General features: G+C 43.1%; 1 protein-coding gene across 1 annotated transcript in view; it reads right to left on the reverse strand.

Moving 5' to 3' along the window:
* Positions 1 to 13,384, reverse strand: part of IFITM10 (interferon induced transmembrane protein 10) — a 36,506-nt gene extending 23,122 nt beyond the window's left edge. Inside the window, exons 1-2 of the mRNA XM_044426084.1 lie at positions 13,298 to 13,384; positions 11,120 to 11,527 (exon numbers count right to left, since the gene is read on the reverse strand). Of these exons, the coding sequence (XP_044282019.1) occupies positions 11,120 to 11,527; positions 13,298 to 13,384 (495 nt within the window). The remainder of the gene's footprint in view (positions 1 to 11,119; positions 11,528 to 13,297) is intronic.
* Positions 13,385 to 17,610: the final 4,226 nt, after the last annotated feature.

Raw genomic sequence — 17,610 nt, forward strand, 5'->3', positions numbered from 1 at the left:
TTAGAGAATGTGATGCTACAGGCTTATTCTGGAAATAATATTTTACATTACTGATGAGAAAGTATCCAAATAGTGGCAATCCATCAATTTACAGGCCTCTCTCCTGTGATGGGAGAGAATGTACAAGCAGACACTTGGCCTTTACCGTGAAGGTCTCTTTCACTAGGTCCACTTTTTTGTATAGCAGGTTATTAAGTGCTTCCCTTAATGTTAAGGGAAGCAGTAAATTTCAGCAGTGTCCCTTTGCTTTCACCTATGCAAATATAGCTTCAGTCTATATTTGAAAACTGTGCCGAGAATGAAACGTAATGAAAGAGATATGATCTTGGATGCTTTATTTATTATATTTATATCCTGCCTTTTTTCTTCCAACAAATGCAAGGTGGCTTACTTAATGCTGCTCCTGCTCCTTTCCATTTCATCCTCACAACAACAACCCCATGAGGAGGGTTAGGCTGAGAGTCAGCAATTGGCTCAAGGTCATCCAGGGAACTTCATGGCCAAGTGGAGGACTAGGACCAGCATCTTGTGGGCCCCAGTCTAACACACTAACACCTATACCGCACTGGCTTAAACTTATTAAATATTCAATATGTGAACATGTACTGTTCAGTTAAGGTACAAGTACTTTTGAAATAATAATTACAAATGAACAGTTGCAAAAATATGCAAGATGCTTGGAAAACAAAGCAAGACTGCTATAAGTGCAAGAGTCTTCCCTCCTTTAGGTATGGCTAGTTTATAGTCTCCTATATTTATCACTTCGTCATGGCAGCATCAAGCCATGACTTGCATAGAATGACAAACAAGCACAGGTCAAACAATCCCAAACATATTAACTCAAACATACTGACCTGGTTTGCACAACATAATGGCCTGTGGGTTCAACAATCTGTCAGAGATGAGCAAGAGAAAACAGACATGCAGCTTATTACATGCCTGCCACTTTCACTTTGACCTAGCAACCCTGAATGGACTCCTTCATAGCTTACTTTGCATGATCTCTGGATTATTTAGGGCTAAACAACCCAGAAGTTTGTTCTTCAGCTAATTGCACACCATATTCAAACTACGCATTCAGCAAACTGTGAAAAAGCCAGTTGTTGGTTGCTGAGTAAATTATGGAACATTCTACCACCACATATATGCCAGGAGCCAACCTTATTGAGTTTCAGGTGCCTGGTAAAAACTTCCTTTTTCTGGTGCACCGTTGGCACCGTCTAGACAAATGCATGCAAATGCAAGTAGAGAAAAAGTACCACTTTGGTGGGCAGGTAACAGCGTTCCGTGCACTGCGGTGTTTAGTCATGCTGACCACATGACCACGGAGACTGTCTGCAGACAAACACTGGCTCCCTCGGCTAGGAAACGGAGATGAGCACCATCCCCTAGAGTCAGGCATGACTGGACTTCATGTCTAGGTGAAACCTTTATCTTTACTTTACCTTTAGACTATATACATCAGTGCATGTTTTAAATTATATTAATATATGCTTTATTTTTCTTAGGTATTTTATTGTGACTTTATTTATTATGATCTTCAAATTGTATAATTTTATTATTGTTATTCATTGATTTTATATTGTAATGGCGACTGAGAAAGCATGTTGCTATTGGACAGCTTTTAAACAAACTTAATAAATAAATAAATAAATAAAAGCTGAAATGGTGGGCAGTGCTTATAGAAACTGGCCTAATGCTTTTAAATGGTAGCAGTTCACACTGTCTGTTGCATATCAGCACATGATAAAAATCAAATGGAGTATATGAGCATGTGAGGGCTAAACTAGAGATGCTAAATTCATCTTTACATTTAATGTGCAATTAAAAAAATACAAGTATATTTCTGGGGGGCTGATAATGATCAAGATCACGGGGGAGGGAGGAGAGTCTAAGCTTTCCTTCCCTGTGGTGGGCCTGAGCAAAATCCTTTGAAGCTGGCATTTGTATTGTAAGGGCAAACACCTCAGCACCAGGTCTAGCTTGGTCCTGAAACAGCCCCTAGTGATGGCAGTGACCAAAGGCCACTCAGTGCAGCCCCTTGCCCAAAGGGAGGAGCCAACCATTCTCCATAGATCAAACTATGTAATTCAAACAGATGTCAATCCACATTATTATCCACCACTGTGTAATTCAAACCAGTTGCATGCAGAAAAGCACACACTTAGCAAATAACTCTGTATGATTTCCCCAGACAAAGAATATCATATGCTGGAGAGAAAATAACCCCCTCCAACACCTGATAGATCAGGTATCTCAACAGACCTAAGGAAAAACTCCTTTCAGGACCCTAATATGACAACTTAAGCATAAGCAGTCCTTCCACTGAGAAACACAGTCAGGTTCATATGATGCAGAATTGTACCACTTCGGGCAGCAGACGTGGCACTGAATGTTCAAATGTTCTTTAAAAAAATCCTGTCTTATTCATTGAAAACTTCTGCTTTTAAATTAAATTCTGACGGAATGGTATGCAAGGCGAGGAAAGCCATGAGGCTTTGTACCACAGACAGACAAAGAAACCTCTGCAATCCAAAACTGCACTCACAAGTTCATAACAATAATCCCATACTAAGCTGTTCAGGATGCCAATTATAACGACATCACACTCTGCTGTTTTACTAGTCCTGGAACTCTTAAATCTGATTCCCATACACATCTGTGCTTTGCTAGCAGCAGCTGCAGCTTGTAGCACTTTGAAACCTGTTAGAAAAACAAGTACACTCCATTTAAATACTATTTTAGCTATTTGGCATTAAGTTTAATTGTATTTTTTGAAGTCCTTAAAGGCACAAACCTATGAGCCTACAAATGCCAGCATATCCCCCTAAATGTGAAATCCCAAAACCAGCTCCAGGAACCCTACAGCATTCAGCATGTCAGCTGCATTCCAGCCACAATACTCTGAACAGGCTTTATCACAGAACAGCAGGGGGTTTTAAGAGACAGCTCTAATTGCATTCATAACTGAGGCCTCATTTAATAGTGTCTGAACAGACAGACAGCCCCAGTGATATTAGTAGGTCAATGTACTTTTCAGAACTGGTTTTGAAGTCTGTGTACTGCCTGGAGGGAACTATTTCTCAATGAATATAAGTTACATTCACACAACAATAAGCATGTGCATCATGTGATTTCCCACTATGCAGTCTTTTATTACTTGAGTACTCTTGTATCCAATTGATTATTCTTGTACTCAACTGATTACTCTTGTACTGATTTCTACAGCAAGGCTTTCTCCAAAGGCTCCTTTCTTCTGTCCCAAAGACCCCTATGCACAAACCACAGATCCTATGGTCACTGCTTTTTCTTTCACTCTCTTACTGTGCCTTTGAAAAATGTAATGCTTGCAATTCTCCATTCCTCCCCATCTCTTCCCCCTGCTATAAAATCAGAGCTGCAAAAGACAGAAAAGCCCTATGGGCTTGCTGCAGGAATTACTAACAAAAAATCTTCTGACCTGTGCCATGCAGAAGGTCAAAATAATTGACCGTAATAGTCCCTTCTGGCAGCGAGAGCTATGAAGATACAGGAGCTGTTTTGGCCTACTGTATGCCCCTGCTGACTTATTCTTTATATTGGTTTGGTCCATCTGAAATGCACTTTATTTATTTCGTAATGGCAGCAAGCAATCAGTTCCACAGTCTGCCAGATATCACTGCAGCATAAAGGATCAGCTTGTTTCCTGTTTCTTGAGCCATTTTTTAGTTATGCATTTATTTATGCAATCTTTAGAAGTGCTGCACTCTGACAGACTCAATGAGAGCAACAGATCCTCAGTACTTTTGGTAACCAGGCTTCTATCTATATCCTCTTTGGAGAACTATAAGCTTTTATCTTCCCATTAGATTTTACACCCAAATGACATTTATAGAGTGCAAACATGGTTGATTCTAGAGTGTCTTCTTCAACCTTTTCATCTTTCACAAAACCTGTACAACTGCATACTCAGTATGTAATTTTAATAGAGCTTCTGACAGGTTGCGAAGTATTAGAGGCCTGGAAGAATTAGAAGTAGTGTTATTATCCAAGACACCTGTTAAAGATTTGCACTCTCACTCATTGTTTCTCTTTTGCTTTCTCTTTTTCTGTCTCTAATGGAAAAGTCCAAATCAGGCTGACATTTCCTCAGAGAGCCTTTGTGCTACGGGGAAAGGATCTGTGCATGTGATCCTTGATGTGGCTGCCTGACCAGGAGTTCCTGCTCCTAGCAAAGGGATGCAGCTGCTGCTGCAGCTGCAGCCTCTGGTACCATGTGCTACACGGAACAAAGCCAGTCATGACATAGTTTCTTAGTTTTTAAAGACCGTTTAGCTGAAGCCACTTGAGAATAACCCATGGTTTGCAGAACAATCCACTGTGCACCCAACAGATGATTGGGCTCATTGTGGTTTGTTGTCTCTGTCCTTGCCCCTTGCCTTTCTCTCTCTTTTACTCATATTTCAAGGCTGCCCATTACTACTTTTAAGGTACGGACAGCAAATGTCATTAATTGCATCCAATATGTAGCAATATTGTTTTATTGTGATTATTACTGTTTATTGTAATTATTACTATTGTAATTATAATTGTCTAAACTATTGTAATTATTATTATTGTAATTTTTATTGTCATAATCACTGTAAGCCGTCCTGGGACATTTTTTCGTATAGGATGGGGTAAAAGTGTTTTAAATAAATAAACAAACAAACTGCTAACATAAATTATGCTGCACTAGTCTAAACTACCCTAGCACAATGGTAGCAGTATCAGCTGGTTTGCAAAATTCTGTGGGAAATTGGTATATCAGTAATGCAGGTGACAATGCTATTATAGTTTTTGCTCCTGGTCAGCAATTTACAGTAGTGATTGTGCCTCACTGGATACTGCCCAATGTATTGAATCTGGAAATAGTATCAGGGACTTCCAACTTCTGTCACAGATCATACAAAGCTTGGATATGATTCTCCTAACAAAAGGCATTAAACATGTTAACTGCTTTCAGCCAGGAAACCCCCCTCCCCCAACTAAGTTCACATCTCTGTGATATATAACAGGGTCCAGAGATGATTGGATTGGATTCCAGGCTCATTTAATGCTGGGCTACACATTCACATAATATTAGTCCATCATTTTATCCTATATAAGTCAATATGTGTCATTAAACCAAATGGGAGAAAGGAAGCAGGCTGAAAATAGAAGCATAGAAAGGAGAGCAAAACCTGCCCCCCACCTCCATCAATGCTGGTCTCAGTGACTGGTGCAGCCTTTGGCATCTCCCAAATGAGCCCCAGAAAGTAGCCTCTTTGTATGAGACCTATTCAATACAACTCCGTATCTATGTGTCTGTGTCCCACCCCTTCTACTGCATTGCCACATCCTGTATTCTTCCTTGGTCACAGGAGTGTGTGGCAAATACTATGAGGGTGCAATTCCCAGGGCAAATATTCATAAATCTCCAAACTCAGAGTCTTACAAGCATCCAATGGCAGGAGCCATTGTGCTGATCTCTACCCCCACCCTACCTCACATCCTGGTATTTTTCTAGACAGATATCTAGATAGGAAGAAGGCGGCCAGGATGCCAGTTGGGACTGTCATAAGCACAAGGCCCAAGACTCTTCCCCATTCCTGGCACACCCATTTCCCCCACTCTGAGACCCAGTTGCAACCTCCATGGGGGAAGCCAGCACAGTGCTTTCCAGGCAAGCTGCAGGTGTGGGGGAAGGGGCTTAGTCTTTGACCAAGACTGCAGGACCTGCAGGTGTAGTTCCAGCACCAAAAGATTCTACGGCCCAAGATATCAGGTCACAGAATTGTACTCTCAGTTAGTTATGTTTGCCATTGTTATCATCATCATCATCTCTGCCTTGCCTTTCTATGAATCAGTTACCCAAGGCAGCTAATAAAAATATACCAAATAGAGAGCCAGTGTGGCACAGTGGTTAAGCGTGTGGGATCAGGAATGGACAAAGTGGGTTCTAGCAGCCAACTGGGTGACTCTGGACCAGTCATGGATTCTCAGTCCAACTTACTTCACAGAGGTGTTGTTGTGAGGACAAGACTGAGAGGAAGAGAATTATGTAAGCTGCCTTGAATTACTTGAAAGGAAAAACGGTGAGATATAACTATAATAAATTAATTATATATATAAATAAAACAATTAGCTGTAAGCCATAAATATAAGTACCCAAAAAAGAAACATGACAATAAATGTGAAACAGGAAGCAGCAGTAGATTAGGTACATCAACAGCAGCAAGCAATACGCTGCTAAAATACTGTATTTTATCTGCTTTGGAATAGAATTCATCCTCTCCCAGTAAATTAGCAATGAGCAAGAAAAAAGAAGCTCTCTGGGAAGAGAATTCCAAAAACTGGGACAAGAAAGACCTCTTTTGTGCCAAGAAAGCAGAAATGCTGTAAATAATAGAGTAGCGGTAGGTGACCCCAGTGCCTTCTGGATATTTTGCCAGCATGGCCTATCACCAGGGATTATGGGAGCTGAAGCCCTAAACATTTAGGGGACACCAGGTCACCCACTGCTGAGGTAGAGAATGAGTGCTAAGCAAGAGAACATTTGGGCTGATACATTCTATTTAATTTAACCACCAGATGCCTCTTTTCTTTTTGGCTGTTATGCTATTATCCAAATGACAATATCAGTTTTTTTAAAATGAACATTTTGTCAGGGGCATTGCAATTTCAGTTATATTTCTTTTTTTATTATTAATAATGAAAAATCTTAATAAAATTACTGCTGTTTCCCTGCCTTCCTACGTTAAGTTCCATTCAGAGTTGTGGTGCTATGTTAAGAGCTATTTAGATGAATCACCTTCTTCCTTTATAGCTAGAGATCAAGGAGGCAGCAGCTTATGCTCAGAAAAGGTCTGAACTGAACCTGGCAGTGTAGGTTAGGTTCTCTGGCTCATAGCCTCCAAATTTCTCTAGCATTTCTCCCACTCTAAGCATGCCCACACACCAAATTTCTCATATCCCAGCTCTGTGTGTATGAATGTCTGATTTTTCTTCATCCCCATTTTTCCAACAGCTTCAGCGCTGCCTGTGGCGCACTTCCTTCAATCCAAATGTTTCCCCAAGGGCCCTGCTTCTCAAGAAACAAGGGGCTCAGATGCACACACAAGTGTGCTTTAAGGCAGACAAAAGCAAAAGGCAGAAACAATGGACCTGCCTGGGGCTTCATTTGTCCTGGAAATAATCAGCCCTACAACTTCTTTTCAAAGTCAGGTCCGAGTCCCAGAATACATGAAGAAAAGTGTCTCTCAGCATGTGCAGAATGCATTTTCTTCGGCACTGAGCGTATCAGTTCCCCTACTCAAAATACTCTGAAGGCTCACACCATGGAGTAGTATCCAATGTTAGTCCTATCTAGGACAGACCCACAGTATTGGGTGGGATTTCCATTTGTTCAATGGGCACGAAGTGAGCACCTGGACTGGTGTGGGCATACTGAGGCATGTCTAGGCTGATTCTGCTTGTTCCCAATCCTTTCTTCTTCTTCTTTTAAAAAAAATACATTTTATAGTCAGTGACTGGCTACGCATATACATAGTAACATATGCTCATTTTAGTGCTTTTCCTAAAATGTATTATCCTTTTCTACAACACAACGGTGCCAAATTCCAAATAAAAGTGTTTATGCTTAGAGTATTTCTCTTTTGATCAGGGTTGGCAAACAGGGTTTTGATTTTTGTTTTTGTTCTAACAATAGCAGAGAGCACGTGTCAGTTGTGTACTAGAAATGTTTATTTAGACGCGTGGCTGTGTGAATGCCACCCCACCCCCACAAGACCATTACATCCAGGGTCTAGAATTACCTCTCTGCACCACGGTCAACAAGGACAGTGGAAGGATACAGTGTGGAAAACCATGTTTTAAGCATAGTAGGTACATAGCCAAATCCCAAGAAACTACCTGTACCCTAGATTTACAATAGTTAAGCAATTACATATCATTTGGGATTTAACACAATGTTCAGTGTTTTGATAGGAAAAGAAAAGTTGAACTACAACAGTCACTGGGACAGAGAACTTAAAGCCTAACAGGCATAAGCTTGGCTCTTACTGAAAGCATGAGTCCAAATTCTTTTTCTCCCTGCAAACCCCAGAGATACAAAAGCTCTGCCACATACTGCTGAAAGGTTTTTTTCTATTACTGTTAGAACTAGAAATATTATTTTTCTAAAATTGGAAGCTGACATTCATAGAAAGCCACCTGGTGTGCTGCTTTCTGCATTGTGCCTATATGCCTACAGAGTTAACATCGGACAGCTGAGGCCTGTTTGTTCTGACATTCTTCCATTTTGCAAGGAGCTTGTGAGGAAGGAAGGGAGGAAGGAAAACAGTACAAAAACAGCAGCTTGAGGACTGAACATGCAACAAGGGAGCTTCTGATCAGCATGACCTTCCTGCCATTTCTGAAGAAGACATGGCTCTTAAAGTGGGTGCAAAGCCATGTTTTGAAGGATGATGGTGCTGGTGAGCTATGGTAACTTTTGAGCTACCTACCAAAGAACATCAAACCCCATATAGCAGCTGGCACATAGCAGCTCAGAAATATATTCAACCTCCCAAAGTATCTTTTTAGGAGACTAAGGCTGCAACCATACGTCCACTTACCTGGGAGTAAGCCCTACTGAGCTCATTTGGATTTGCTTTTGAATAGACATGTATAGGCTTGCACTCCGAGATATAGCCAATGCAATTCATACATGCTGAGTCTGGGGATGGAAGAACACAACCATGGAGGCAAGACATCCATTGACACCCTCCTGCCAAAAGAGTCTGGGGACATAAGCACCACTTGGTCCAAGCCAGGCACTCAGTGGCCAAACTGTACTACTGAAGAGACTGAGGACACAGCAAGCTTGAAAACAGCCCCATTCCACTCTTGTGGAATTCACGGTCGCTGGAGTTCTATGCAATTCATTGATCTATTTCTGTGATGAAATCCTCTGAATAGTTCAAACCCTGCCTGCCAAAACACATTCATTATATGCCCCATCCCTCAGAACATTTGACCCCAGATACACGATGGGCTACACAGCACTCCTTGGGCCTTCCTCGTTAGCTATTTTATTTTTTAATAAAAAGCAGGGCAAATAAATCAAGGGAGGGTGTCACTATCCTTTTTGATAGATGATCACCATTTGCTTGTTGGCTGCACTCAGCAATGCAACTGTGGAACCCAGCTGGTTCATAAGCAACCTGCAGTTACAAGGAATAATTACAGCAGGTCTGGTGTGTGTGGAGAGTAGCATTACCTTAGAGGAGGTTATACAAGCTTGAGAAGCTCTATAGCCAGCTCCTCCTCTCTCTCGTTGGCACCCATCCTTGCCACCCATCCTCATTTCTGTGGAGCCCAAGCAGGCCAAAGAGCTTTCATGGCTATAGAACAGGCTGCAGGTTCCTTTTAACTCAACATTCTGAGTATCCTCTCCTGCTTGTTTGCTGGTTTCTCCCTCTCTAATTTTTCCAGATCTACCCTCCTTATCCAAGTGACACATTCCATCGCTCCCCAGTCTTCCACCATTCTAGCCAGTGGTCTTGCTCTCCTAGAAGGTCTCCACTGCTGACCTTGTGATTTATAAGGCCCAGGGGAGAATGAATCATGAGTCTTCCTCCTCCTCCCCTGACTAATCTGAACAGCAGCAGAACAGCAGCTGTTTCTTTCCTTCCTTCCTACTTGCCAAAGGAAGAAACTGCCCTATGCAGTGAGCAGAGGAGGTTACAAGGGGATTAAAGGTCCTCCAAAGGGCAGAGTTAGAAATTGACAACTGATTCATCTATGCTTGAAGATGCCTCCCAAGGGTTTCTCAGGTCTTCCAGTTAGCAGCTGCTCTCTTCATCAAATGATTTCTATCTGTCAGTAGCTACTGACATTCCAGAAACAAAAAGCTTTCTGACTAAGGGTCAAATCCCAAAGCCACAGGTCTGTGAAGGACTCCTACTTACCCTAATAATATTTATATGAAGGACTCTCTATGGAATTTCAAAATATATATGTAATTCAAAATCACTCTTTCTAGAAAATGAGCTAGTAGGAAACAGCCCAATTCCTCACTGCAGGCAGCAGTATTATTCATGCTTTTACATCAATCAGACTTCAGATGCTCAAACAACAGTGATGCAACACATTTCATTGAACTGTACAAGACTTGTACTTGGAGAACCAAAGCCATATTTCTACATTTGAGTGACAAATTGTCTAAAATTTAGCTGTGCCATAACACTCCTGTCTGTTAACCTGGGAAAGAAGTTTATTTCCCAGAAAACTACAAAAGCCAAATTAAAGTTTGGAAAGTGCTGCACAGAATGCTCCATGAATTATGAGAGACAGCATTGTCCTGTGGCAATGAGTTAAAATCCCTATTCACTAGAAAACTGTAGAGCAATTCACAACCTCTTAGCCTCAGATCACCAGCTTTAAGGGTGTGGGAGGGAAGATCAATGGTACATACCTCACAGGATTGTTGCAAAGATAAATGCAATACATTCATAAATGATGTTACAAGTGATACTGAAATGGTGGGAATATTGATGACAATGACATATGAGGTTCCCTAACTCACCAAAGGTCCTGTACTGACATCCTTCCCCACCTCACACACACAGGCAGATACATACACACACGCGTGCAAGCACCTGGCTGTTTGTCTTCCAGTTATAAAACACAGCTGCCTACCTTATTAGCCATAAAATCGAAAAAGAGATAATTGCAAATCTCCAGCAACAGGAAAAGTCAATTTAGATCTATAATGGCTGGTGAATCTCACCTTATCCACCTAGTTTCTTATGTTGTTTATCCTTTATACCTTGGCATAAGAAGATCCCCAAGTTACCCCACCCCTCAAAAGTCTCCTATCAAGTGCTCCTTTTCACTCTTCCATTGGATCCAGATCCTGAATGCAGAAACCAAAATATTTATGTCACTCTCTCTAGAACGTTCACCCCCTAAACCCAAGACATCCCCCCGATAACATGAAACAAGAAACAGATCTTATTCCAAAGCTGGGGTAAATAAGCATCTCTCCATTTAGTCCAGCTGTAGGGACAAAGACTGACTCCAGCTGTGGGCTTGACTCCAAAAACCCTCACTATACATGTCTGAGACCAGTACTTACTTTCAGAGAATACGCCAAGGCAATGAAACCCAGACAGCAGAAATTGAGGTATACAAAGTTGAAGATGGACCAGAGATAGTAATCATTCACTTCGGTGGTGTCTGGGCAGATTTCAATCACTGTGGTGGGATTAGTCATCGTCTTCTTCTCCACAGAGTGTTTGCATTGGACCGGTGGCCGCAGGCTATCCCCTTTGCAGCTCTTGTTCTCCATGAGGCAAACAGCAGAGGAGGGAGACAGGATGGGCGATCCTTGCTGCACAGGGGGTGTCTTGGAGATGCAAGCAAAACACCCCTGCTGGGGTGCCTGTGGGGGTCTTCGAGTCCAAAAGGCCCCGTCAAAGGGACATGGAGGGCCCAAGGGGGGTTCCTGTGGTCTCTCCGTGGTGGCAGCCCCCAGTTTACACAACTATATCCTGGCAAAGTATGATCCCCTCCTAAAAACAGGGAGGAAGAAGGCAGGGAGGATCAGGAAGGAGAAAGACGTGGGATACAGAGTCCAAAGATGCAGGAACGAGAAAGGGACAGCACAGAATGAAGACAGAGGAAGGGGCAGTAAAGATATCGGGGCGAAAAGCGGGCAGCAGAGGAGGAGAAGCAGGAAGGAAGGGTTTCCAGGCAAGGAGGGAAGAGAGAAAATATTGTTTACACACATGTACCATAAAGCAGTATTCTCCGGCACACTGAGCAGTCATTAATGTATGCAGCAGTGTAACAGTTCCTGGGCTCCCTGCAGCTGGGTGTCCCAGCTCCCGCAGTATGCTTGGCTTCCCCTCCCCTGCCTCCCACACAGAAACAGCCCCAGAGTTCATTAACACACTGGGAAAGGCATGGAGCTTGACACATCCATCACACGCTTGCTCGCTCGTGCGCACGCTCTTTCTCCTCTTCCGTTTTCCCCTGCTGAAGTCCTTTGCGGTATTGTCTGATAACAACAGCAACTCTCCGCTAGCTCGCTCACTCATTCACTCATCGTTAGCTTTATAGGTGCTAACAGGCATTTAAAAATATTGTTGTCATACTTGTTGTTACTATCATTAGCAGAATTAAAAAGGGAGAAACACTTCCGAAGAGGGAGCACAGGCTGGGATTGAGGAGCATTCCCAACTGGATCCCAGGCTCCCCTCCCCACCTCCTCCTCTGGCCCTTCTCAGCCCTTCTGCCCATCTCTTCATCAGAGCTCTTCTGTCCCATGCCAGGATCGAAGAGGGTTGCTGGGAGCTGGCTGGGTGGGAAATTAAACCAAGTCTCTTCCTGGAACAGCCTGCACAGCTGCGACAGACCAGCCCTGCCTTGTCTGTCTCTTCCTCTCCCTCTCAATGTAGATTTTGCTGAGTCTTCATCTTTGCTAGATTCCTGATGCAATTGACTTTCCCTCCCCCACCGCTTTCACCTGTCAGCAGTTTTCCCAGTTTGGGCACTGTCCACGGGCAGGGGGGTCTGGGAGACGAGGAGGAAGGAAAACGGGAGGGGGGAGAAGAGGAGCACCGGGGGAAGGACTCTCCCTCGCGTTCACCCCATCCCATCAGCTTGTGCAATTAGGGAAGCAGAAAGCCTGTAACCTCCACGTTTGTCCGTCCACCTCTTCCCATCCCATCCCACCCGCCCCCCATCCATCTCTTCTGCAGGATACTTACAAGGAGGGAGCCAGGGAGTTGCTGCTGCATCTCCAGCTCAGCAGTGCCTCCGGCTCTTCTTCTTCTTCTTTAGCAACTGGAGTTAGTGGGAAAGGAGAGGAGGGAAGTGGCGAAAGGAGCGGGGAGAGGTAAACAAGCGTCTCTCCCCCCATCCCTATCCTCATTAGAGCAAGGGGCGCGCACACGCGCTCACTAGAGCCTTGAGGCTGGCCAGCTCCACTTCTCCTCGTGGAGGCACGCTCGTGTGTGTGCGTGTGCGTGCCGCCGTTGCCGCCCTTCTGGCCTCAAGCAGGCGCCCGCGCGCTGCTCACACACACGCACACAGACTGGGCGACCTTCTGCCTGAGGGAGAATGGAGAATGGCACACCCATCGCCCCCCCACCCCACGCTTCCCCACGCTTAAATTGCTCTTTTGGGACCTACCTGCCAGAAACGCGGCCCGCCTCTGCTGCCACGGCGCCGGCATCCCCAGGCCACGCGCCCTCGACGGCCAATGGTGAAAGCGCGGTTTCAGAGGCAGAAAGCAGGCGGGAGGGCCAACCCGGGGGGAGGCGGCTTTGCGGGGTGCAGGTCTTGCAGGACGGGTCCGGGTCTCCGTGGAAAGACCAAAGCACGCGGGCGCGCACATTCTCGCACCATCTGCCACCAGGACGCGTGGCCAGCAGCGCTGAAAGAGTCTCGGCCACCCCTTCCCGCCCAATCCCCTTCAACTGAAGCGCTGGGAGAGAGTCTCATGTGGCGATGGTGGCACAACGCTGACGCGAAGCAGAGCGCCCAGGGGCAAGAAGCGCTCTGTGCGCTCCAGTCATGGGGAACAGATAGAAACTGGATAAATATCGAGTGCAGACTGTGCAGACCGGCGCGCACATACACATGCACACACGCACATGCATGCACTCCTACCTGCTCTATTTCGCAAATATATGTGCCACTTCTGAATAACATTATCAAAGCTACGAACTTAACGGCGCGAGCATTTGTACGTCCAGACTGGTAAAAGTCTTGCAACTCCTGGCATTACTTAGCCAACCATGTCGGCTCGGGAATGCTGGGAGTTGTAGGACCTTTTTCTGTTTAAACATGCGTAAAATTGCACCCTTAAACTCCAACATGTATATATACAGAGACACAGAAAGACACACACATCTATATACACACACGCAGGCGCAATTGTTCATAGCGCTAAAGGGAACCACGAACAGAGCTCAGAGAGGAACCCTTCAAAAGTTAAGGCCCCAAGCTAGAGGAAGGCATTCTCTCTCGCGCTCTCTCGCGCTCTGTCACAAGCACATCCCTGCCAACATCCAATAGGCCCCCTCTCTACCCTTCCATGTATAAAAGAGAATATATATTTCAAAGATTGGCCGTATGGAAAACTCATGCACATTCAGGCCATGGATAAATAAAAAGGAAAAGTAAATATAAACAGGAGGAAAGGTTTCCTTTTGCTAAATCCATGCTGATCAAAACACACATTCTATTTTGTATTTGTTTCATGATCTAAGACTACTTTTATCCTGTCCATTTCAGAGTAAAAAATATGCGTGTCTTTCCGTTCTTCCCTGAATTCTTCCTTCATATCATGTTCCCTAGCAAGATTTCAGTCAAGTAGTTTATTCCTCCATAAGTGCTTTTTCTTCAACAGGCTGTTGTGATTTTATAGGTAAGATTTTTCCTGTAGCATTTGCAACCTGCTTAGATTCCATTTCTTCTGATATATTTCGCCTCCAATATGACCTTTCCAGAGATGCACTATATTTAGGAACGGAGTATTACATTTGTTTGCACAGTTCCATCATACTCTTGGAGATGGAGAGCACCTAGCACTATCATTCAAAGAAATTGTGCATGTATTCCATAATTTCCCAGTAACACAAGAAGTGTAAGATTTTTTTTCTAGTAAGAAAAAATGCAAGACTTCTTAGGAAAACATGGGAGGACTACAAATGAGCCATCTCAACCCCTTGTAAAATTATGTAAATGAGACAGTGTGATCACACAATAAAAACCTTGTCTAGAAGCATTCTAATTTCCCCATTTCAGCATCGAGACTTCTAGCATGTCAAATTATGCTCACATATATATTCTATTTTACATGCAATCTTCTCCTTGACAGTTGGTTTAAATTGTGTGCTTGTTGACAGTGTCTGTATTTACTCTGGAATCATGGAGTAGAACCATCTCAAGAATGTGTGACTGTGAACTAGATGCTCTGGCTACCTTTTTGGGAGTAATCAGTAGCTAGTGCCCCTTATACAAAACCATCGCCTAGCACCTAACAAACCTCACTTCCCCTCCTGAAGTCATAATCTCAGCCACGCACTGAGCTCCTGAAAGCTTTGCCTAGCAACCATGTAAATGGAATACGGAGAATATGAAAAAATGTCACACTGGAACGTAAGAAAAGCCATGTTGGATCATTTTTGCTACCTTTCTCTGTACTTTCCCCAACTGAATAATGCCCCTTTTCAGGTAAGGTGGCCAGAACTGAACACAATATTCCCAAGGTGATCATTCTGCATTTCATTCTATTGCTCCCTTGCTGCATGACATACCAACCTGGCTGTAAATAGAGAATAATACTTTGCATGTGTGTGGCATGTTTCAAGAGTTCAAAGCGTATCTGTTCTCCATTGCCCAGAATTAAATTTTGAGTAACCAGGAGTGAACTCCAATTCTGGTACTCCTTGGGGTATTTAAAATTCTAAATATGTGTTTTCAAATCAGTCTCTGCTTAGTATATCTTGGAATTCTAGTAAAAAAAAACAAGGGGGTCCTGAAGACTGGAGTCTGCTCACTCCAAAACATAGAATTCTATTGTCTTTAAAGCATTTGTAAGAGAGCAGCCGCTAGAGAAGCTCCCAAGACGAAAAAGGGCAGGATGTAAATGTAATGTAATAATATGATACCAACGTTCTGATCAGGAAAGAGAACCAAATACAGTTCACCTCCCCTCTACCATTTTGAAAAGCTCTGCTCTGCATCAAAAGGTGCATTTATGTAGCTTTTAAAACTCTTGTGAATATTTGTCTCCTCATCCCTCTTTTCTGTATACAGGCTTCTAAACAACACTGTATTTCTCATCCCAAAGGAAGCTGATAAAAAATAAATCAAGGCAGCAGGAGAAACAGAAAACACTTACGGGTATTACAAGTAAAAATAATTTCCCAAACAATAGGATGTCTTTGTGGTATAGTGAAATGTACGAGTGAAGCGGTTATATTGAGCAATTTTATTCTCCAGTTCCACTGTAACATTTGCATATGGACTGTATTTGTGTCATTTATTTGCAAAATTTATCTAATTGATTTGGATCCCATCTTTCCACCAAAAAAAGTGTGCTCAAGGTAGCTAACAATCCTAGGGAAAAAATAAAATTGATTTCAATAAGAAGAAAACAAATATTTTAATGAGTAATGTACTCTTAAGCAACGGCAGGGGAAAGATGGGTAGACCTATCCTATAGCCCAGTAGACAGTGTCTAGTTTGGATTCCCAGATCCAGAATCAGAAAACAGCTCCGACTTCAGAGTTGGGAATCTGTGATTGGATCCTCCTCTCCTCACTGCCACTGCAGAAAGAACTGCACTGGCAGCTTCCCTGAGGTTGCAAGAATGACCTTGGTGAAGGGGTTGAGGGACCATTCCATTTGGTGGGGAGGGGAGGAGACCGTGTCACAAACATAACATATCCAGTTAGCTTCTTTCCTTCCCATTCCAAAGTACTGCAGTTAGACAGCCAAAACTGGCCATCTTGCTGCTTTGCAGCGCATGAGGAGTGCAGAAGTAAAAGAGGATTATGGGTCTCCTTTCACCCCGCTTTGGATGCCTGTAATTCTCCAAGTCCAGTGTGCTATAGGCAGCTTCAATGGATTGCACCCTCAGGCTTTGAATAATTATTGATATTAGTTGTTTCTCCGTCGCATCTTCCCTTCACTCCTATTTAATTACAAGGGAAAAGCACTTATCTGTTTACCAGTATCAGTAAACTTGTATCTTTCAAATTTAGTATCTTGCAGTATCTTTATAATACTGAAAAATATTTTGTACAATTCAGCTACTTCCACCAGCCCATTTTCTGATAGATGCAGCTGGACCTGCAAAAGTAACAGGTTAGAATTCTTTGTGGAAATGGACATTCACCATCATGGTGTGACTTTCTGCATCTTTCCACTTTCCTCCCTCATGCAGACCCTCACAAATCTGTTCCAGAGGGTCCACCTATTATCTCTCAGTTAATCTCTATGTATGTTAAGATTTACATAGCCCCTGTTTAGCTGCTAAACTAAATTGGTAGTTTTGTATCTTGTGTATTTTTGCAAGCTATGATTTAATGGTATTTGCTGAATACATTTATTTCTGTAGCCTGCCACCAAGAGTGAAGCTATACAAGAGACCTTTCCATGAATCACAGAGCTCTGTAGAGATATTTATACAAAACGTATTTACTCCAGGTAGGGTACATACAAGTAACGAATACAATGCAGTTTCCACCATGTTAGAACGGCATCATACACAAACGCAATTACAGGAAAATAGACCTTCTAAAGTAATGTGTGCAGGGGTTATGTTCCTTTTAACAAAAGGTATTTTTCCAATCTCTGTGAAGAAGGAACTTTTTTTTTTTTTGAGTTCTGAATCTGCCAAGAGAGTCCCTTTCCACTATTTGTCATGGAATATAAGTTTAATAATAAATATTGGTAGAAATGCCCAGGGTAGATGCAGGCTAAGAAAGTGCACACAGGAATAGCATACCTGTCATAAGCTCACCCCCACCACCCACCCTTTCTTGCCCTTAGGCTCCAGAACACCAGTCTTTGCAAACTAAGATTTAGGGTAACCTTTACTATCTTCAG

Source organism: Varanus komodoensis, unplaced genomic scaffold, assembly GCF_004798865.1.
Source record: "Varanus komodoensis strain SLA01 unplaced genomic scaffold, ASM479886v1 scaffold16, whole genome shotgun sequence".
In the NCBI taxonomy this organism is placed as follows: domain Eukaryota; kingdom Metazoa; phylum Chordata; class Lepidosauria; order Squamata; family Varanidae; genus Varanus; species Varanus komodoensis.